Source organism: Porites lutea, chromosome 2, assembly GCF_958299795.1.
Source record: "Porites lutea chromosome 2, jaPorLute2.1, whole genome shotgun sequence".
In the NCBI taxonomy this organism is placed as follows: domain Eukaryota; kingdom Metazoa; phylum Cnidaria; class Anthozoa; order Scleractinia; family Poritidae; genus Porites; species Porites lutea.
The window spans coordinates 36,448,438-36,470,061 of record NC_133202.1 but is presented as its reverse complement, the minus strand read 5'-3'; the positions used below and the strand labels follow the sequence as shown (position 1 = coordinate 36,470,061).

The 21,624-nt window shown below is 39.2% G+C and overlaps 5 protein-coding genes across 6 annotated transcripts in view; all 5 read right to left on the bottom strand.

Annotated features, from left to right (window-relative positions):
- LOC140928512 (leukocyte receptor cluster member 1-like) overlaps window positions 1–3,574 on the bottom strand; it is a 137,705-nt gene extending 134,131 nt beyond the window's left edge. Inside the window, exon 1 of the mRNA XM_073378270.1 lies at window positions 3,564–3,574. The gene's annotated coding sequence lies outside the window, so the exon portion shown is untranslated. The remainder of the gene's footprint in view (window positions 1–3,563) is intronic.
- LOC140926945 (uncharacterized) lies at window positions 2,037–2,726 on the bottom strand. The gene has a single exon (XM_073376619.1). The coding sequence runs from the start codon at window positions 2,709–2,711 to the stop codon at window positions 2,103–2,105; it is 609 nt and encodes a 202-aa protein (XP_073232720.1). The 5' UTR covers window positions 2,712–2,726; the 3' UTR covers window positions 2,037–2,102.
- Window positions 3,575–4,150: 576 nt separating the features above from the next.
- Window positions 4,151–7,548, bottom strand: LOC140926944 (uncharacterized). Its single transcript, XM_073376617.1, has 2 exons — window positions 7,460–7,548; window positions 4,151–5,266 (listed from the first exon to the last, which is right to left on the bottom strand). Exon 2 carries the CDS (start codon window positions 5,165–5,167, stop codon window positions 4,553–4,555), a length of 615 nt encoding a protein of 204 aa, XP_073232718.1. The 5' UTR covers window positions 5,168–5,266; window positions 7,460–7,548; the 3' UTR covers window positions 4,151–4,552.
- A 4,240-nt stretch (window positions 7,549–11,788) lies between these two features.
- On the bottom strand, window positions 11,789–14,122 carry LOC140926943 (uncharacterized). Of its 2 annotated transcripts, XM_073376616.1 has the most exons (3): window positions 14,107–14,122; window positions 12,971–13,069; window positions 11,789–12,876 (listed from the first exon to the last, which is right to left on the bottom strand). In XM_073376616.1, the coding sequence occupies exon 3, from the start codon at window positions 12,870–12,872 to the stop codon at window positions 12,087–12,089; it is 786 nt and encodes a 261-aa protein (XP_073232717.1). In that variant the 5' UTR covers window positions 12,873–12,876; window positions 12,971–13,069; window positions 14,107–14,122; the 3' UTR covers window positions 11,789–12,086. The 2 variants fall into 2 exon arrangements, with proteins under 2 accessions (XP_073232717.1, XP_073232716.1); XM_073376615.1 differs by lacking the exon at window positions 14,107–14,122 and having other exon boundaries at window positions 11,789–12,873; window positions 13,018–13,069.
- A 6,546-nt stretch (window positions 14,123–20,668) lies between these two features.
- On the bottom strand, window positions 20,669–21,470 carry LOC140926942 (uncharacterized). Its single transcript, XM_073376614.1, has 2 exons — window positions 21,181–21,470; window positions 20,669–20,943 (listed from the first exon to the last, which is right to left on the bottom strand). The coding sequence occupies exons 1-2, from the start codon at window positions 21,468–21,470 to the stop codon at window positions 20,676–20,678; spliced, it is 558 nt and encodes a 185-aa protein (XP_073232715.1). The 3' UTR covers window positions 20,669–20,675.
- Window positions 21,471–21,624: the final 154 nt, after the last annotated feature.

The following is a 21,624-nucleotide window of genomic DNA, read 5'->3' as shown; positions in this document are numbered from 1 at the left end:
TCATCAGAAAATACCGGCTGTTGTTTACATATAAAAGCTGCTGTTAAAGTGACTGATGATGTATATGTCATTTTTTACCCAACTATTAATTTGTTTCTATGTTTTTAGTATATTTACTTACAATCAGATTAAATTAAATTAAATTAAATAATACCTTTATTTACCCTCAACAGTGTTTAAAGCACAAGGCGATTCAGTGAGGTTAGGCAAATTTGCTAACCTTCCGTTGAGAAAACAGAAAATATTAAAATATCGAATCAAAAAGGAAAAACTTAAATGCGACTGCTTTAGCCGGTTGAATCGGGTAAAATTGAATGAACTGAATCTTCCTCGTCTTATTTAGGCCATTTTCTCATTAGCCGCAAAACTACCTCAGTTAGTTCGTTATTATCGGGGTAATAGATACTACCACTTTAAGTTAAATCAGATTGAATCACTTTTTATAACCGTAGTTTATTTACCTTTGCCAGCGTTCATGCAACACGAGGCTATGGGGGTAATGCAAGTCAATTTTGTTAATCATCTTTATTCCGTTGTGTGTACAAAATTTATCCAAATTTGAGAAAATAGTATTTTATACAATGATGTGAATGCTTCGCGCGCTGTGATTGGTCGTTGTCCATGACCAATCAGAGTACAGACACATGGATGACATCACGGGAAACTTGTTTTCTTTGTTTTGTTCAACATGGCACGTGGTTCTGAACTGATGCAATCAGGGTAAATTAAATTTAAGGAAGGCACTTATTATAAAAAATTAATAAAGAAACGTAATTTCTTAGATATAAATTGATGTGAGATAATTGATAGGATACTATAAAGAAAAAATTTATAAAAGCGTCGAAAAAGAAATAAAATAAAAGTGGCAAGTCATTTGAAAGTGAACAAGTCGATGCTTAAATAAATATTGTCCAAAGTTTAATTTTAATCAATCTCTAAAGTTCTTAGTCACTATTAATGGTTAGAAGTGTCTTCAAAGAATAAACATTCTTCGTGTCAAATAAAGGGGAAATAGGAGTCGTAATCATCTGCCGGGTAGAAATCTAGAAATGCAACCTAAGCCGCAGCGCTATAAAATATGCAACTGTTCGCCGTCATCCTAGGGTACTCTCGTGTATTACATGAATAGGCCACTTCCGAGTTACAAAAACCCTCACTTTCCAAATGAAGCCAAGTGCTGTCGGGACAACCTTTCTTGTCGAAATAACTTTTATTTGCATGAGAATGACAACCATTTCCATATCAAAGGCTGAGCACTTAACCTCGTTTTGATACTGAGGCCCGGGGAAACTCTAGAAAGCAAGATGTATTTCGTGTAGACATACATCACGGATACTTAATAAAGATAGTTGTGTGCTTTCTTTAATGCGAGTTTCAGTTGTAGTTTCGCGACTAACTTTAATAGGGCATCCATATTATTTTCCCGAAAATTTATGATGTAATTTAACCCTTTTTAGAAGGTAAGAATTTTCTGATGCCTCTCTCCATCATATTTTCGGAGAATCCCGATTTTCGATTTCCCTTTTCTACCAATAATAGCTAAACCTGGGGAGTGAAATGTGAAAAATTCAGTTCAGAAAATAATAGTTAATTTATTTGATAAAATCTAGGCTATGTTTGCTTCTTTGAACAAATATTTTACCGAATCAATTGGCAGTCGTTGGGTGAAATCTGACCTATGCAAGCGCATTCGGACTAAACAATCGCAAAACTGCTACATGCTCCCACAAATATTTGTTGTGTGCTAGTGATAATGACGTCCGTTGTGTGTCGCTAATCAACGGATATTTTTCTTGCAATGGGTCTTCATGAGGTAAGAGGCTCAAACACTATTTTAACAACTTTTATTTTTCTTTGTTCCCACCTGTTTCTTTAAGTTACAACAAACACTAAATAGCCTGTTTTTGTCTGACGTTAATTTAACTTACATTTGCATCTAATCCGAAACCGACCAACTTTCCGAAATGTACTGCGCACTTGAAATTTAAGGTCGTTTTATTGAGATCGTTGCGAAAACTGAAACGCTAAAAGTCAACACAAGAACAGAAGTTTGTGGCTACGTGGAATTAGCAGTCTAAAGGTGAGAAGGGAAAAGCGAACTCTTAGCGAATTCCAATGGCGGTGGCATGAAAGCCAAACTTGCGCCAACGGTTACTAGAGGTGTAGGTTCCACCGCCTCCAAAATGCAGCTCTGTCAAGAAGAAGAACTCGTTCGGCATGGTGCGACCAGGAATGGAAATTGCTTTGGAGCGCCAGTCTACCGCCACGCGGCTTGTTTCATAGATATGCCAGCTAGCACCATAGTTACTGGGAGTTTGCCGATTGTGGTTTGGCATGAATGCAAAAAGGCTGTTGGGATTGGCATCGCCATTTTTGAACTGGATTATGTGCCCGTTGGATTTGAAACCCTGGATACTACGGTGGCGTGCAGCTGATGCTGGAATAATACCGAGGAAGATGTAATCGTTCATGAAGGCGTTCATCGGTCTGGTGTAACCCTGGAATCTGTTGACTAACAACCCAAACTCTGTGTTGGCGAAATGCGGATGGGGTTGGATCAGAGTGTATGACTCGCCACCACTGTTCTTCTTTAACTTAAGCAGGACATTGTACTTGTCTCGGAATAAAGCTCTGACAATACTGTTCGCTCGAAATGGTGTTCTTGTGAGGCTGCGGGGAAGAAAGGTGAAGCCACCGCCATGGATTGCCATCTCGCAGTACACGCGAATGGGTCGTGTGTATGGCCCGAGCGGCTGTATGTAATACATCCCACTTGGTGCGTTCCAATAACGAAGGCTGTAGCAGTCTGGGGGAAACCACCATCCATGAACACTCTTTGTTTCCAACTGTATGAGGGTACAGAGAACGACAAGGAATCTCAAGGAACACATACTGTAATTAAACAAATTGAAGTAGTTATAAGTAAGTTGCAAATCCAAACATTAAACTTCAATACAATCAAATTGTGAATTCGCCATTTCTTTCTAACAAACTCATGATGGCAAAATCTATTTACCTTTACCCTCGAATATCGATTGTCTGAGGGTAAAGAAAACGCGTGAAAACTTAAGGAATCTGCCAATAATAATAATAATAATAATAATAAAATTAAATTAACAATCACAATTTCCCAATTATTCCTGATCGAACTACGAGGTAACTGATAAGGCGTCTGTAAGTAAAGGGTCAGGGCATGATCGCAGAGTAAAATCTTCCCTTAAATTAGCTAGATCTCTACCTGCTCAGTTCTCCGACTTAGCTAGACGATGTGTTCGAAACCTCTTCGAAGAAGACTGATTTATCGTGGTAAATGTTTATGCCTTGACTTCCGCCAAAGCTCTGCATGTCAAAGCACAAAGATTTTGTTAACATGTCTTTTTCCTGTTAATGTCACCTGCGGCGTTTTGTTGACAAAGCTAATACTGATTATAATGATTTTATCTTACCGAAATGAAATTAATGGAAAAATGATTTCGTTGTTTGATTTAATAATCCGTTCATAAAATGAATAATCCAACAGTCAAATTGGACCTTGATTCAATAATTAATGTTGATTTGGTTTATGAACAAAATCGACCTGTTCTTTATTGTTGTCTGTTGCGTTCAATCGTATTTGCTTCCCTTTCCCTGCCTGTTTACGATTGCGTTTTTCATTGCCTTTCATCAAAATAACGGCTAGAATAGACAGACCGTAAACGCAAAGAAACTAACAAAGGCCGGGGATCGAAATCCACCAGTCACCGCACATACTTTTACCTCAGTTTAGCTTCAGTTTGACTATCGTGTTTTCTAAGAGGTCAGATCCGTTGCCCTGTTTACTGGAAGCAAAATGGCATACATGTAACGGTTTGTTTGGGTTTGAACTTTAGAACTCACTCTGAGGTCGACTTGTGGAAAGTGTAGTTTTTCAAAAAACAGTAATCGAATCAACATTCGATTAAGGAATCGAGGCTAGCTGAGGCTAAATATGAATATTGGATTGTTCATTTTATGAATGGGTTATTGAATCAACAAACGAAATCATTTTTCCGTTAATGAATACATTAGTTCGTTAGCGACGGGAACGCTTGACCTGGTTTGACTGTAATTTTAACTTCAAACTATGCAAATAGCTATAGGGCGCAGCAAAATAGAACAAAAAGGACCACTAATGAACGATAATAACACTTTATTGTTTTTTCTTTTCCCGCCTTCTTAAATACAGTTACAGTTAATAATAGAATTTGCCTGTTTTGCTAATGTAAATTTAACTTGAAACTAATTTTAAACGATCAGCAGGTCTGATCGGCTCAACCTTAGAAAGGCAAAATTGACAGTAAATTTTTAAAATCAGCAGTTTATTCTAAAAACTCAAAGTTTCTTGAAGTTGTTTAAGAGTTTTTTAGTTGTTTATCCGGCATCCCTCAGTAAGAAGACCAGAAAGGTATTATCTAGGATTTTCGATGAAAGCTTAGCCGATATAACTTGATTTGGAACAATAAGAGAAGTTTGTTACAATATTTGCCAGCCAACTAATCTAATGACGGGAAATTAAAAAATGGAAAACAGGGACTTAGCGAATTCCAATGGCGGTGGCGTGAAAGCCAAACTTGTTCCATCGGTTGCTAGAGGTGTAGGTTCCACAGCCTCCAAAATGCAGCTCTGTCAAGAAGAAGAATTCGTTCGGCATGGTGCGATCAGGATGGGTGATGGGAATTGCTTTGGAGCGCCAGTCTACCGCCACGCGGCTTGTTTCATAGATATGCCAGCTAGCACCATAGTTACTGGGAGTTTGCAGATTGTGGTTTGGCATGAATGAAAAATAGCTGTTGGGATTGGCATCGCAATTTGTAAACTGGACTGTGTGCCCATTGGATCTAAAGCCTTGAACACTTCGGTGGCGTGCAGCTGATGCAGGAATAATACCGAGGAAGATGTACTCTTTCATGAAGGCGTTCAGTGGCGTGGTGTAACCCTGGAAGCTGTTGAGTAACACACCAAACTCTGTGTTCGCGAACGACGGATGAGGCTGGATCAGAGTGTATGCCTCGCTACGATCAACCTTTTTCTGCAATTTAAGTAGGACGTTCTTCTTGTCTCGAAATAAAACTTTGACGATATTTCCTGCATATGGTAATCTAGTGAAGCCACGAGGAAGAAAGGTGAAGCCTCCACCATGAATTGCCATCTCGCAGTAAACATCAAAAGGCTCTTCGTCGACCAGGGGCTGTATCTTATACACACCACTTGGTGAGTTAGGTGGAAGACTGAAGCAGTCTTTGGGAAACTGACAAAGACAACTGACTGTTAGTAATGTGTACTTGTCTTCAAGTCGAATTGTTAATATGGGTTCAAAATTGCCAGACGTAAGTTACGTTAATCAGGATTCCGGAATACGGAAATTTTTGCTTGTGGAATGTGAAATCCTGGGCTTTCGAATCCTGCTTAGCTTAAAGGGGCCGTGTCACGGCAGTCCAGTTCATTTTGTTTAATTTTGCCAATTACTCGCCCTCAATCGCTATGGAACTTAAAGTATGCAAAGAAATTACGTGTAAATGACAAAATCAGAGATCCGAGACAAACAAATGTGTCTCCTGAGCATTATTTTTGACGAGTTGCAAGCAGCAGGAATCACCTTTGAAAAACTGTTAGGCTGAACAGTTTTCAAAAACACTAATTTCAATCCGTTTCAGTCTTCTTCAGTTTTGCCCATCCGTGGCATCTGTTGTTTCTGTTATGTTATTTTAACCTTCCTTTAAAGTTTTACGCGATTATTTTTATGTTTCTCTTAATTTAACGGGCATTTTGTAATTTCCTAATTTGGCTGAATTTCGTGACACAGCTCCTTTAAGGAATCTGGAATCCCACTAGCGATTGGAGTCCGAAATCCAAGTTCCACTAACGATGAAGAATCCGGAATCCACAACGTGGAATCCAGAATCCAAGGCTTGAATTACCTTACATGGAAACCGGAAAGAAAGTGGAAAGAATGATAGTGCGATTTTCGCATCACATTAAAATGAAAACGCGCGAATAAAATAGAAACAACAAATGAACGGAAATAGAGCGATTTGATTCGTTTATCGAACGAATACAAACACCGCGGCTTTTGGTTAGTTAAGCGACCGCTCTGGTGAAAAAAAAAAAAAAACCCGAGAACTCTCTAGAAATCAATCGATACTCAGTTTTGACATTATACTGTAACACCATTGGCCAATCAAATAATGCCTTCTTCAAATAAGGGTTTTCTTTGGCGGGAAAACGAAGGGCGCTTTCCATTATATCGGACCAACCAGTCAGAGACCGCTCGGACTAACGAAGGGTTAAATGGAACGCGTCAGAACCAAAACTCCGACCGACCTGATTGTTGGGTATTGTCGTAGGGGCTAGGGTCACATACTGCTCAAAGAAAAACGCGGGAAACATCGTCAACATTCGGAGAAGCCAGTAATATACAGTAAAAACCCGCATAAAAGAACGAGTGGATTAAGAACACTCGTTCAGCCTGAAGAATGAAAATTTTTCTTATACAAAAAAATTGGCTGCCAGTTAGAGTAGAATAACCTACTAGGGTACAGTCAATAGTTACATGGAAAGAGGGGAGGGGGGGGGGGGAGGGGAGAGGGGAGCTGGTGCATTTTGAATTTGCTTGACTTTTGCTGAGTTTCGAGTTGTTTATCACCAGCACTGCTACCCCTCCCCCAATGTAATATTATTGCCTTGATTAATGCAGTTAAGGTTAGTTCCATGCATTAACTAGAATTAAAATGTTGCGCTTGCACATTGATTTCATCTGTTGGTAGTCTATGCAGTATTTTTTAATTTAGAAACAATTTTAAGAACACCTTAAGAACATTTTCAGGCTGATTTTGTAGAAATCATCCGATATATAAAAACAAAATCAGCCTGAACCCCCAAAACACGTGTTCTGTTTATGCGGGTTTTTACCCTATTTGTCTTTAAAAACTGATGAAAACCAGAAGAAAAAACAAATTAAGATGCACTGTTGTACCAGAGCCTTGTGTGCAACTGTTGATAAGAAGAAAGTTTACGTCTTTCTTCTGAAGCTTAAACATATTCACTAGTAAACACTTATGTCTGAATCATCCGCCATTTTGACTACTGGGTACGTGTAGTGACGAGCTGGAGCGGCACTGGAAATGAAAGTTTCTGAAAATGGGACGGCAGTTTTCGGTTTGACTGGACCGACCGGTCAAAGGGGACCACTTTGACCTGAAAATTTCCACCTGGGCCAAACCTTTCCATTCACGTTTGGACCCAAATTTCCGGAAATTTTGGCATAATGGAATACAACCGAAGAGTCCATGTTTTCGATGCTTTGGCTGATAAAACTAATAACGGACCCTTCCCCAAACCATTTTTCAGGGTCAATCGTCGCTCTAACGGATTGATTTGCAAAAGGAAGTATGCATTTTGATTATTGATATTTGCCAAGAGTGTTTTGAAACCTTTAAATTACCTCATCGCAGCCGCAGCACCCATTAACACCAACGGCCTCCTGCTGTATTACAAAACACAGGAATAGGAACAGGAAACTCAAACGTGACATCATCTGCAATTAAAAAAAAGTTTTCAGGGTTCGGCAGTTCCAATGGGTGAAATTCATTTAAGATAATGATCGTTTACCATTCCCAAAAAATTCTGGAAAATCCAGTAGAAAAATAAATGGTACACGACTTTTTGGGTCGTTTCAAGGGAAAATTTCCCTGAACAACGGAATATCTCTATATGAAGTCCAGTTTTTCCGAACGGAATGTTCCAATCGGAAATTCGTGTTCCATTTCTTGAAAGCCATCCGATTGATACCAGACAGAGTTTACCTTTCCGCTATTTTTCGGCAAATAAAACTGATTTGTAAAAAGGGTAAACGTGATTCCGGGACGAAATTTACCAGTCCGTGAACCCACTAACCTCTGCCATCAGGCGGTGCAAAAAACGCCTCATCGCAGGTTATGACTAGACCGGTTTGCCCATGTAAATGTTTAAAAACCAGTACGATCCTGGTTAGAAGTCACTTAACACATTTTCCAATCGGAAATTCGGCGTGTTCCATTTCTTGAAATCCATCTTTGATAAACGTGATTCCAGGACGAAATTTACCGGTCCGTGAACTGACCGATCAGTGCCCATGTAAATGGTGAACAACCAATGCGATTTAAAAATCACCTAACACATTTTCTAAGTCACGAACGACCAAAGAAGGAAAGAAAAGCGATATTCCGAAGGAGTGCATACTTGCTGTAAGTCACGCGGCAATTGAAGACTTGTTCCGCGCGGTCCTTTTGAATTTCGGAAAGACCTATTCCAAACTTTGGACACTATAAAGCGCTAAAATGAGTCAAAGTACCCCTTAGCTTGTGGGACCTTGTAGGATTAAAACCGGGATGAATTTTTCGACGCGGTTATACAGTCGAATCTCCACCGACGGCCACCTGACTCCAGAAAGGGCAACCTCTCTTCAACGGCCACCTTTTTAGGCGGACAGTCGATAAATTGACTCTTGTTTAAACCTCTCGTCAACGGATACTCTCTTCTATCCCTGAGGTGCCATTTTGGCCGTTTTGGAGAGGAGGGGTTCAACTGTAGTGTGTTTCTATTGCAAATAGAGTTTATCTTCCAGTATAAAACATATCTGATCATTAGTGAGGAGCACCCAACAACGGTTTCCTACCATGAAATGCATTGACAACTGACAGTTTTAGGCTATGCAGAGGGTATCCAGAGCACTTTTCAGAAGCATTCTAAGCGGTGCTCTTAAATTTGCATCTTTTAGGTCATCCTAGGGCAACTTGTCCCTTTCCCAAACATTTTAGATGCAATTTAAAGTTTTATGAAAGATATATTGAATTTTTATGATCCCTCTTTCCATGGCATTTCGAATTCAAAAATTTTATCAAAAATAGCTTAACCTGGGGAGTGAAAAATAAAGTTTAAAAACTTTAGAAAATCGTAGGGAATTTATTAGATAAGCTTCATAAATTGTACATGAATAGAAATGTCATGTACAAATTTTTTAGCCTTTCTCAAGCTGTAGAAAATTCTAAGCAATATGTTCTTCTCCCGCAAACAGGTGTTTCACAGAAAACAGTCGTTGGGTGCCCCTGAATCACCTACCTTTTTGTTGCTTGGACGCTGAAACGTGATTTGAACTCAAGCTGTAGGAAAAAAAATTGATTTTAAATACTAGAGTCTCAGCAGTAGTTTGAGGCACTTAATAATGTGTTCCGTGTCAGCTGTTAAAACATTTCATTTAAAACAAGGAATTGACGTTCGTCCTTTTCAAGGTAAACGTTTTTGTTGGAATAACTAGAAACAAGAATTAACCAATATAGCCAAGTCTGTGTTCTTTTTTAAGTTTTTCTGAACTTTTTTGATCATTAACGTAACCTTTTTTATTACAGGCATCAGTCAAGGAGTAGAAGGAAATCCAAATTCATCAGAAAATACCGGCTGTTGTTTACATATAAAAGCTGCTGTTAAACTTACTGATGATGTATATGTCATTTTTACCCTACTATTAATTTGTTTCTATGTTTTTAGTATATTTACTTACAATCAGATTAAATTAAATTAAATAATACCTTTATTTACCCTCAACAGTGTTTAAAGCACAAGGCGATTCAGTGAGGTTAGGCAAATTTGCTAACCTTCCGTAGAGAAAACAGAAAATATTAAAATATCGAATCAAAAAGGAAAAACTCAAATGAGTCTACTTTAGCCGGTGGAATCGGGTAAAATTAAATGAACTGAATCTTCCTCGTCTTATTTAGGCCATTTTCTCATTAGCCGCAAAACTACCTCAGTTAGTTCGTTATTATCGGGGTAATAGATACTACCACTTTAAGTTAAATCAGATTGAGTCACTTTTTATAACCGTAGTTTATTTACCTTTGCCAGCGTTCATGCAGCACAAGGCTATGGGGGTAATGCAAGTCAATTTTGTTAATCATCTTTATTCCGTTGTGTGTATAAAATTTATCCAAATTTGAGAAAATAGTATTTTAAACAATACGAAAGACTAGCGAGGGACATTCACAACACAGTAAAGCTCTGTTCAAGGTTAGATCTCAGCTACTTCCGCAAGAAAACGCAAAAAATTTTCATGTATTAATTATAATAATAATAATAATAATAATAGAAAAATTTTTTAAACAATCTAAACTGCTGCTAGTTGTGTAAATATTTAATATTTTATACAATGATGTGAATGCTTCGCGCGCTATGATTGGTCGTTGTCCATGATCAATCAGAGTACAGGCACATGGATGACATCACGGGAAACTTGTTTTCTTTGTTTTGTTCAACATGGCACGTGGTTCTGAACTGATGCAATCCGGGTAAATTAAATTTAAGGAAGGCACTTATTATAAAAATTAATAAAGAAACGCAATTTCTTAGATATAAATTGATGTGAGATAATTGATGGGATACTATAAAGAAAAAATTCATAAAAGAGTCGAAAAAGAAATAAAATAAAAGTGGCAAGTCATTTGAAAGTGAACAAGTCGATGCTTAAATAAATATTGTCCAAAGTTTAATTTTAATCAATCTCGAAAGTTCTTAGTCACTATTAATAGTTAGAAGTGTCTTCAAAGTATAAACATTCTTCGTGTCAAATAAAGGGGAAATAGGAGTCGTAATCTTCTGCCGGGTTGTCATGACATCGCTCGTTAATTATAAGCTAGAAATCTAGAAATGCAATCTAAGCCGTAGCGATATAAAATATGCAACTGTTCGCGGTCATCCTAGGGCACTCTCGTGTATTACATGAATAGGCCACTTCCGAGTTACAAAAACCCTCACTTTCCAAATGAGGCCAAGTGCTGTCCGGACAACCTTTCTTGTCGAAATAACTTTTATTTGCATGAGAATGACAACCATTTCCATATCATGAAGGCTGTGCAAAACCTCTTTTTGATACTGAAGCCCGGGAAACTCGGAAATAGCCTATAGAAAACGAGATATATTTCGTGTAGACATACATCACGGATACTGAATAAAGATAGTTGTGTGCTTTCTTTAATAGGAGTTTTAGTTGTAGTTTCGCGACTAGCTTTACTGCGCTTTTCACAAACATGCGAACTCTTAAGTTCAAAGGCCGCCTTCACAATTGCGTTTTTCGCTGCCGTCAATCATAATTACGACCACAAGCAACGAACTTTGAAACATAGAAACACACAAAACGGATCGAAATCCACCAATCACAAATCACAAACCATGACCTTTTGAACCCGTTAAAGTAAAGTATTGTTTCCTAAGAGGTCCGTTAAGATGATTGACGGCAGCGAAAAACGCAATCGTCAGTTGGCTTTTAAACTTCAGAATTCGCATTTTTGTGAAAAGCGCACTAATAGGGCATCCATATTATTTTCCCGAAAATTTGTGATGTAATTTAACCCTTTAAGAAGGTAAGAATTTTCTGATGCGTCTCTCCATCATATTTTCGGCGAATCCCGAAAATTTTCGATTTCCCTTTTTCGCCAATAATAGCTAAACCTAGGGAGTGAAATGTGAAAATTTCAGTTCAGAAAATAATAGTTAATTTATTTGATAAGCTTCGAAAATCTAGGCTATGTTTGCTTCACCGAACAGATATTTCACAGAATTAACTGGCGGTCGTTGGGTGAAAACTGACCTTTGCGAGCGCATTCGGACTAAACAATCGCAAAACTGCTGCATGCTCCCACAAATATTTGTTGTGTTCTGGTGATAATGACGTCCGTTGTGTGTCGCTAATCAACGGATATTTTTGTTGCAATGGGTCTTCAAGAAGTAGGAGGCTCAAACGCTATTTTAACAACTTTTATTTTTCTTTGTTCCCACCTGTTTCTTTAAGTTACAACAAACACTAAATAGCCTGTTTTTGTCTGACATTAATTTAACTCACTTTTGCATCTAATCCGAAACCGACCAACTTTCCGAAATGTACTGAGCACTTGAAATTTAAGGTCGTTTTATTGAAATCGTTGCGAAAACTGAAACGCTAAAATTTCAGACGTTTTACCATAAAATAAGTCAACACAAAAACAGAAGTTTGTGGCTACGTGGAATTAGCAGTCTAAAGGTGAGAAGGGAAAAGCAAACTCTTAGCGAATTCCAATGGCGGTGGCGCGAAAGCCAAACTTGCGCCAACGGTTACTGGAGGTGTAGGTTCCACAGCCTCCAAAATGCAGCTCTGTCAAGAAGAAGAACTCGTTCGGCATGGTGCGACCAGGAATGGAAATTGCTTTGGAGCGCCAGTCTACCGCCACGTGGCTTGTTTCATAGATATGCCAGCTAGCACCATAGTTACTGGGAGTTTGCCGATTGTGGTTTGGCATGAATGCAAAATAGCTGTTGGGATTGGCATCGCAATTTCTGAACTGGATTATGTGCCCGTTGGATTTGAAACCTTGGATACTACGGCGACGTGCAGCATGTGCTGGAATAATACCGAGAAGGATGTACTCTTTCATGAAGGCGTTCAGCGGTCTGGTGTAACCATGGAATCTGTTCACTAACAACCCAAACTCTGTGTTGGCGAAATGCGGATGAGGCTGGATCAGAGTGTATGACTCGCTACCACTTCTCTTCTTCAACTTCAGCAGGACATTGTACCTGTCTCGAAATAAAGCTCTGACAATCCTGCTCGCTGATGATGTTCTTGTAAGGCTGCGGGGACGAAAGGTGAAGCCACCCCCACCGATTGTCATTTCGCAGTACACACGAATGGGTTGGGTGTTTGGCCCGAGCGGTTGTATGTAATACATCCCACTTGGTGCGTTCTGTAAACGACGGCTGTAGCAGTCTGGGGGATACCACCATCCATGAACACCATTTACTTCCCACTGTATGAGGGTACAGAGAACGATGAGGACTTTCAAGGACCACATCCTGTAATTATATAAAAGTAGTTATAATTAGATTGTGAATCTAAACATTAAACGTCAATACAACCAGGCTCGTGGGCTGCTGTAACAAACAAACGGTGAAGTCGCCATTTCTTTCTAACAACTCATGGCAAATCTATTTTTTTACCTTTAGCCACAAATATCGATTGTCCGTGAGTGACCGAGAAAACGTAAAAAATCTGCAAATAGAAAAATAAATGTTTGAATTAACAATAACATTTTCTCAAATCTTCCTGACCTGCGAGATAAGGCGCATATAGGGCATAATCACAGGGTTAAATCTTCCCTGTAATTATATAAAAGTAGTTATAATTAGATTGTGAATCTAAACATTAAACGTCAATACGACCAGGCTCATGGACTGCTGTAACAGACAAACGGTGAATTCGCCATTTCTTTCTAACAACCCCAAGGGGGGGGGGGGGGTACTCGATATATCCCTGGGTGGGGAGGTGCGGCGCGGGCCCTCATACCCTGACCCTGTTTTTGACAAATATCGCTGATTTTCCTACCCTGTTTAAGACAGAATTCCGATTTTTGATACCCTGTTTAAGACATTTATCCTGTTTAAGACAAAAATTGATAAATCGATGCCCTGATTAAGACAAAAAATGATAAATTCGATACCCTGTTTAAGACAAAAATCCGGAAAAACATTAGCCTGCAGTGCAGGCGTATTTTGGGTGGGCGAAATCGTAATATTGTTGTAGCCGCCATCTTTGATTTTATGACAGTGGAAGATTGGGGAGAGTAGAAATAGTAACCCTTACGGTAGGTGCGAGGGCGAAAGAAGGAAAGGGGGGAGGAGGAGGGGAGAAAAAAAAATTTTCTCTTCTCTTTCCCCTCCCCCTCCCCGCTCCCTTTGACTCGCCCCATCTCCTGCTCTCTTCGGGAAGTTTTAACATGGCGCTTTCACGGGCAAATTGCGCGCTCAAAGAAAACGCCTGCACTACAGGCTAGAAAAACATACCCTGACCGCACGTCCTCATTAAGCCCTTATAAGGGAGTACCCCCCCCCCCCCGGGCTACCTTTAACCACAAATATCGATTGTCCGTGAGTGACCGAGAAAACGTAAAAAATCTGCAAATAGAAGAAAGAAATGTTCGAATTAACAATTGTAACATTTTCTCAAATCTTCCTGACCTGCGAGATAAGGCGCATATAGGGCATAATCACAAGGTTGAATCTTCCCATTACATGTAATTAGATCTTTACCTGCCTCAGTTCTCCGACTTAGCTCGACGATGTGTTCGAAACCTCTTCGAAGACGACTGATTCATCGTGATAAATATTACCCATATTTATGCCAGGACTTCTGCCGAAGCTTTGATCAAAGCTCAAAGATTTTTTAACAGCATGTCTTTTTTCCTGTTAATACTTCCTGCAATTAATACTGATTATGATGATTTTATCTTTACCGAAATGTAAATAAAACTTAAAGTTTATTCTAAATGTCACAGGCGTTGTAGCATGATGGTAAAATTCGTCATTTGAAATCTTACCAATGTACAATACTCGGATCATTCTCAGCAGCTGGGCACAAAACCTTATATAAAAACAGTAACAGAATATAATATACAACACCAGGCGCGGATCCATACCGGTTTCCACCGTTTTACGGAAATCGGTCAGATTCTTCATAATAAAAATATATTTAGTAAAAAACTTTTGACTTTCAAAGTTGATATCTGGAAAATGGTTTGGACAGTCAGTAAATATCCCGTCTGAATGACTCAGAAACCCAGGAAAGGGGACTTTGGGGAGTTAAAATCCCAAAAATTTCCCGGGTGAGCATGCCCCAAGACCTCTCTAGAAGTAGGAAATCGGTCAGTACTTATTCTAGATCCGCACCTGAACACCTTATATATTTCACTGCACCAAAATTACCCTATTTTAGTTGCTGTGTCACTAAACAACGCAATTTAATTAAAATAGCTCATTACTAAAAGTCCTTCTTACGAACGCCTTCTTTAACACTTAAAAATTATGTAAAAAAGATCAATCTTAGCAGCTGGGCACAGAACCTTATATAAAAACAGTAACAGAATATAATATACAACACCTTATATATTCCACTGCACCAAAATTACCCTATTTTAGTTGCTGTGTCACTAAATAACGCATTTAAATTAACATAGCTCATTACTAAAAGTCCTTCTTACGAACGCCTTCTTTAACACTTAAAAATCATGTAAAAAGTTTTTGTTGTCTTTTGTGTATGACTTAAAGAAGGCTTTCGTAAGATACTTAAAGAAGACTTGTGTAAGAGTGCTTACAGAACGCGTAAGAGTGCGAACTGTATGACTCACCAACGAGTTTAAGAAGAGCTTGAGTTTTGCATCTCACTTACCTTTTTACTGAATAAGAACTTTTGATATTACGTGAAATAACCTCAGATAGAAATGAGACAAAAGAGGAAAATATTGATTTGAACACGAAAATCTCAGCATTCCAACTTGACACATCACACACATGTCTTGAGTCGGAACTCTTTCCTTGAGAAATCTGTGGTAATGATTGACAAGTGCTACCGGTAGCAAATTTTACCAATACCACTTAATTCCTTAAGCTACCAACATTCTCGGTTTTCTTCAATTGGAGCGATTACAAACGACATCCCTGCCCTAGCCTGTTCCAGGCTCCGAGATAGTGGTGAAAAGTCGTCCAGTAAAAAGAAATGAGAAAAACGCACGGGAGCTGGGGAGAGACAGGGCTAACAGGCTCTCTCTCCCATTTTTCTCGCCGCCACCGCCCCCTTTCCCAAGTCGCGCGTCTTATTTTCGCTTTTCCCGTTTAATACGTCCCCGCTATACTATCTGAGAGCCTGGCACAGGCTATCCCTGCCCTGAAATCCTCGCTTAAGTGATGGGCTTGATTTGCCGAGTGGATCGGCGTCTCTGTAAAGCCTCTATAAGGGACCTTACGATCCGACAACGCTGACGTCCATGAAAACGTCGCTAAAAATAGACTTCGCATCCTTTCACTTTTTTTCGCGATTATTCTAAGGGTCCAGTTTCTTAAAAGAGGGGAATTTTGGTTGGAACTGAAGAGAAGGGACCGCGACCTAGTTCAAACACAGGTGGTAGAATTTACCGCCTTGCCGTTCCCGTTCCCAAATAAACTTAATTGAAGGATAATACAGAAAACACAAAATTTCACGCAGTGTATAAATCTGCTACTCCTAATTAATAAACCCGCTAGTAAGCTTTTTTACCAACTTTATTCCCGTGTATTCACAATTTGATAGTACACGAAAGCACACTTGTGTATCATGCTGCCCGCTTCTCCCTCGCTTTTGTTCGGAGGTTAATTGAATTCATTTTTTCCGTGACAATTTTTAATTTCGAAGTTGACAGGTTGGTAAGAAAGTATGATTATCTTTTGAATAAACAATGGTAGAGTTTTATATTTCAATGATTGTAAATAGCTATGTAACTAACTCATCTATCTCCACTGTATCTCTAATTTAGCGACTTTTCAGTGATTATGCGCATCATGAGGAAATGGATCCAGCGCACGTAACCTAGCCTCCCCGCAGACGTCCTTTGGGGTTCGTTTGTCTCGCATACATTTCTCCCCCACGGAGGGAGAAATGAATGCGTGACAAACGAACACCACAGGACGTCTTGCGGGGAGGCTACACGTAACCAGCGTTCCCGCAAAGAGACAGCAGGGGCACCCAACGAGGATATAGTTCAAAACCACTTAACATAGCATTGTTGAACGTATTTTAGTATTCAAACGGTAGATATAGGCATATTTTTATCCCCTAAAAACTTTTCATCTGTTCGGATTTCCTAGCTGAAAATCTAGTGATTATAGGGATAAAAACTTACCTCCTCGAAAATTTCAGCCAGGAAAAGGCTCCCGAAAATTCTAGGTGGGCTTTTTTAGGGTCAAAATCCGTTAAAAATGAGTAATTATACCATTTTGTAGATGTTCGAAAATCCTAGGAGAGGCAGGCAAGCAAGAAATTTTACAACAAATGCTCCGAAAATTCTAGATCTCAAATCGTCTTCCGAACGGATATTTTCCGGAAAATTGCCGTTGGGTGCTCCTGAGGCAGCTATTAGCAAGAACCAGCCAGGCGTCCGTATTAAGCGAAGACTCTGAAAAATTCATCAAGGGAACGTGTTAAATCGATGTAGATACCAACACATATTTGATAGCAACGGAATGATGTTTTTATTATCTCAACTGAAAACGTCAGTACAAACAGAGGAAGCCTTAGTTAGCTCGTTGAAGTCGCGTCAAATAGTTTCCCTACTCGGTAAAAATGTTTGTTCAGTGTATAAATCGCGACAACCAAATCATTAACATTTTGAAAAACACTCCTTGACTTTGTTCAGTACACTTCAGTACACTAGTTAGTGGTTCAGACAGACAGAGTACGCACGAATGGAATAATTGTTTTATCAAAACGTCTGGTTATTACAACTGAATTTTAACAAATTTCATTTTAAATATCACAAAACGACCGGACATTAATGTAACTTCCGGTAAACCAAGGGGAAATCACATGACATGTGACTTAGTTGAATGAAAAATCTGAAAAGGAAGGACGCTGTACTTAAGTTATTCTCTCGACAAGTACTGTTTTCGCTTTCCCTCGCTGTGACTGTGGAATTCGACACTGGATAGGTCGACCTGATTACCCTTCACCCAGGAAAACGGGGTGGTCGATGTGAACGTGGTTAATAGACATCAAAGCCACTGGACCCGATAAGAAGGGTATTAGCTATAAAGCTATAAATTTTGTATTAATGCTAATAAAAAAGATGAAAACGTATTTGAGATGGGAAGCGTATCATACTGTACGCATTCACTCATGATCACTCTTTCCAACAAAAAAAATATATAAAGTAAAGGCTCCAAGTAGGAGTCTATCCAATTTGAACCTCTTGGCAGGTACCGCACGGCCCCCTTATGATCATTGTCTTAGATTTCAGCTGGTGTTGGACTGTTGGAGGGAAGATCCTCATGAACGGTAGACTGCAAAACGGTCGGTTTTTTTTCTCAAAATCAGTAAAGAAATCGGTAAAGCGTGGCGTAAGAGTCTTACGCGCGCGAAGCGCGCTAACAGCCTCACACGCCCGTAGGGCGTGTGAGGCGAGAGAAAAAAAAAATTTTTAGCGTCTCTCCCCAGTCTCGCTCTCTGTTTTCAGCCTCATTCCAGACCTTTTGTTTGACTGCTCGCGCGTACTTGAATACGCAAAAATACGGACTGTTTTGCAGTCTACATAAACGGCCAACCTTTGATCAGGCCACGAAGATACTGGAGAAGATGATGATGCTGGGAAATACATATTTAAATGTTGATTTGGTAGATGAGTCAAAGGCGTATTACAAGGAGCACGTTGGTGAAGAGAAAACCACTGATACAGACACAGAGGATAGGATCACCAAAAATCCAACTCCGTCTCAACCGCTCTCGCTAGAAAACTAAAACTTGTTCCGAAAAAGGTCATAAAACTAGACGTAAATAATTTAAGTTTAGATCACGCACAGAAAAAAACTTAGGTTTACGCTAAGTTTTGAACTTTAATGGAGGCAGCGTGGACGGGTAGTCGGAAGAGGGTCTGAAGGGGTTTAAGTTAAGCCATGAATCACTAAGCATTTGACACTGAACTGTGGTATATCCTGTCATATTGTTCATTCGCTCTTTTGCTACAATTAGTGAGAAAATTTTCTACTGTTTTAAATCACTTACGGTTTCTATAAAAAAATCATCCATTCCTAAAATGCTGGCAAGATACCAAAAGGTAAGAAATAAACGGAGAGGTATTAAAGAAATGTGGCGCGTCTAATCGTCGACCGTCGAAAAAACTAAAATGTTACTCTCAGTCATCGAAAAATAAATGTCTCTAACCATTAGCCGTCGATACCAAACCACCCCATCTTCCCCTCCCCTCTGACCACCCTCTGGAGTGGTTCAACAGCAGTTCTAAGAGGAGTAAGTAGCATCCTCGACCACGCTTGTAAATAGATAACTGGCCTGCCTTCCGCCACTTGGGATTTAAACCTTGCTTTTAATTAATGATTTTAAATGGGGCATAACAACACTTAATTGCCTGCTCCAACATCTTATTTGAGTTATTAGTACGTGTCCCAAATACAAAGATATGGGTTCTACTTTCGACATTTGATCTGGGCACAAGACACATAGAAAAAGATAGGGGAATGACCATCTTGTTGGCTAGAATTATAAAGGATTAAGCCTATTCATTTAATATTAATATATTACTTTCTGTAGCTAATATCAACTGACAATCCTTAATCTGTTGTGGTCTATGTTAAGAACGTGCTGTAAACTGTTCATAGCTTGCATATCCGCTGAGCTTACGAGAATAAAAAATTAAAAAAATAACAAAAGGTTCTCATGATGGTAATGGCTGGATAGCGGATATCACTCAAAACATCCAAGGCATCATTTGCTCAACTCTCCAACCAGTTTTCCAACTGTACCAGGCAACGATTCACTGAGTAGCGACCTGTTTGGTTTTGGTTTTGAGCTTCCGCGATGTTATTCTGTCTTATCCGCGAAAGCTTGTTGAAGTGGAGATGGTCTTATCAAATGAGAGTTGTTTCCTTCTTCTCTGGAAGAAAGATGGCATTAAGCGTCTTACAAAATTTTTCTCGTTTCTTCATATTTACAAAAACACGGAATATAGTTAAAAGGAAAAAGAACCAGATAAGCTGAATATTGATTGGGAAGAAGGAAAGAGCCTTAAAAATTAACGATCGTTCTAAATGTGTATTACATTATGTAGTTTCCTTATGTCCATCAACTTGTTAGAAATGTTCACTATTGCAGAAATTGATGATTAAAGTGATGCTATTTACTGGACTCACTATATTTTCAATGAGTGATTTGTTCAACATATCGACAAACCCGAAGCAGCTTATGTTTATTCTCTCGGCTACGAATCGCATCGCATGTACAAGGGCCGACTATTTCTCCTTAAAATATGACGAAAACAAGCAAACCAGGCAATAAATTTACTGGGCCAAAAAATAAGGAATTTTTGAAGGAAGTATTTAAGCTTAAGTCATTGTCTCCCACTAAGGAGGGCATGAGGAGTTTACCTAATTTGTTTTAATTATTGATTGACAGGATCTAATAGTGGATGTTGAACGACCTTTGTAACTAGATCGATTTCGTTTCCTTTAGTGGTTTTTCAACTGATGAAACCTCATTTGTCCTCCCCCTCCCCCATTCATGCATGCATACGTAGGCAAGGGATCTGCAGTCAAACAATAAACCACCTCATCAGAGAAAATTTTTTCATTTACAGAAAAATATTGTCTTCTTCACCTTTATGTTTCATTAGTGTGTTGCTATCGTATATAGCTTAACTTGTGGCGATAAAGATTTTTTTTCTTGTTTTTGAAGCAGCTAACGGATGCGCGCGCTATTGGGGATAATTCTACTGAAATAGCCAAGAGTTGTTTACTTACTGTATGAACTGTTGTTGACTGAAAGAAAAAGGTCTTACTGTTGTTTATTTTAATAGAATCATCTACACAAAATAACAAAGTGGATACAAATAACTAGGCTCTACCGATTATAAGTAGACCGGCAATTAGATTAAACTTTAATTAGTACGACCAATTCGAGAACTCACTTTATTTACAGACAAACCACGAATACAATTAATTGTACTCAGAAAAGACCTCCAAAGAATATATTTGAAAGAATTGGACTATCAAATACGCAATTTAACCTTCACAGTAAGCGGTTCTCATTCCTGAGATCTCTAGTGACATATTAAAACTAGAGGAGGTTAAGATGTGAGTTGTTTCTTGCACCACATCCCCCTGCGGCATTCACTTTTCTTTGTCGGTGTTTCTATCATATCCCTCTTCTTTTTACACCAATACCCAGCGGGGCAGCCCGCATCAGCTTCTTTCTTGCTATCGCAGTGAAAATCGCTAGGGCAATTTCTTTCCGACAGGATATCGGTTAATCTCTTCTTCCTGCACCAGTAACCAGGGGGACAACCCATAGAACGAGGTTCACGTATCATCGTTTTTCTTATCCTGCACCATTGACTACGAAACAAAAACAACACAGATTTAGAAAATTTCCGTCCTATTTTTCTTATTTCTTAAAACTTTGAAGAAAAAGCAACATATGGTCGCCCAATAGGTCACGCGCACGGCTTTAAGGGCGCGCCAGCTTTCGTCAGTATTCACCCAAGGATAAATAGTAAATAGGTAATTGACCAATTAGAACGCGCGATTTACTCTTCTTATGTTACAAAAATTTACTGAATAACTGCTACTAACCCCTCTCCGCAGTCTTCTGGATTGGTGTCGCGATCTACTACTAGTTCAAGTCTCCGGCACCAAATACCTGGGGGGCATGCGTATCCCCCGTAGCTTCTTTTTGACCGGCACAAAAATCCCCTTGGGCATTCAGCACTGTCAAACTCCCGCTTTTTCTTGCACCAGTATCCTGGAGGACAATATCCATATGCCTCGTCTTCTACTTTGGTTGATTCTTTACCGTCAACGGCATGCGCTAACACCCCGTATATACCCAGTAAAAGGGCTACAAGTGTTAGCTGCTGCAACATTTCTGCAAGAGAAGCCGTTGTGGTAGGTTACTATCAGATTATCGGCAAGAAAAGTTTATCTCTACCGTCAACCCTAATAACGAACAGAATTGTTTATGCAATATTATGAAAAGTTTATTTCAAAAAAACAAATCGCTGTGAGTTGTTGTTGTTG

Excerpts from the sequence above, each read along its gene's own strand:
- LOC140926943 (XM_073376616.1), bottom strand. The coding sequence starts at position 12,872 with ATGTGGTCCTTGAAAGTCCTCATCGTTCTCTGTACCCTCATACAGTGG.
- LOC140926942 (XM_073376614.1), bottom strand. The coding sequence starts at position 21,470 with ATGTTGCAGCAGCTAACACTTGTAGCCCTTTTACTGGGTATATACGGG. Across the intron at positions 20,944-21,180 it reads CCAGAAGACTGCGGAGAGGG|TCAATGGTGCAGGATAAGAA; the intron begins GTTAGTAGCAGT and ends TTTGTTTCGTAG.
- LOC140926944 (XM_073376617.1), bottom strand. The coding sequence starts at position 5,167 with ATGGCAATTCATGGTGGAGGCTTCACCTTTCTTCCTCGTGGCTTCACT.
- LOC140926945 (XM_073376619.1), bottom strand. The coding sequence starts at position 2,711 with ATGGCAATCCATGGCGGTGGCTTCACCTTTCTTCCCCGCAGCCTCACA.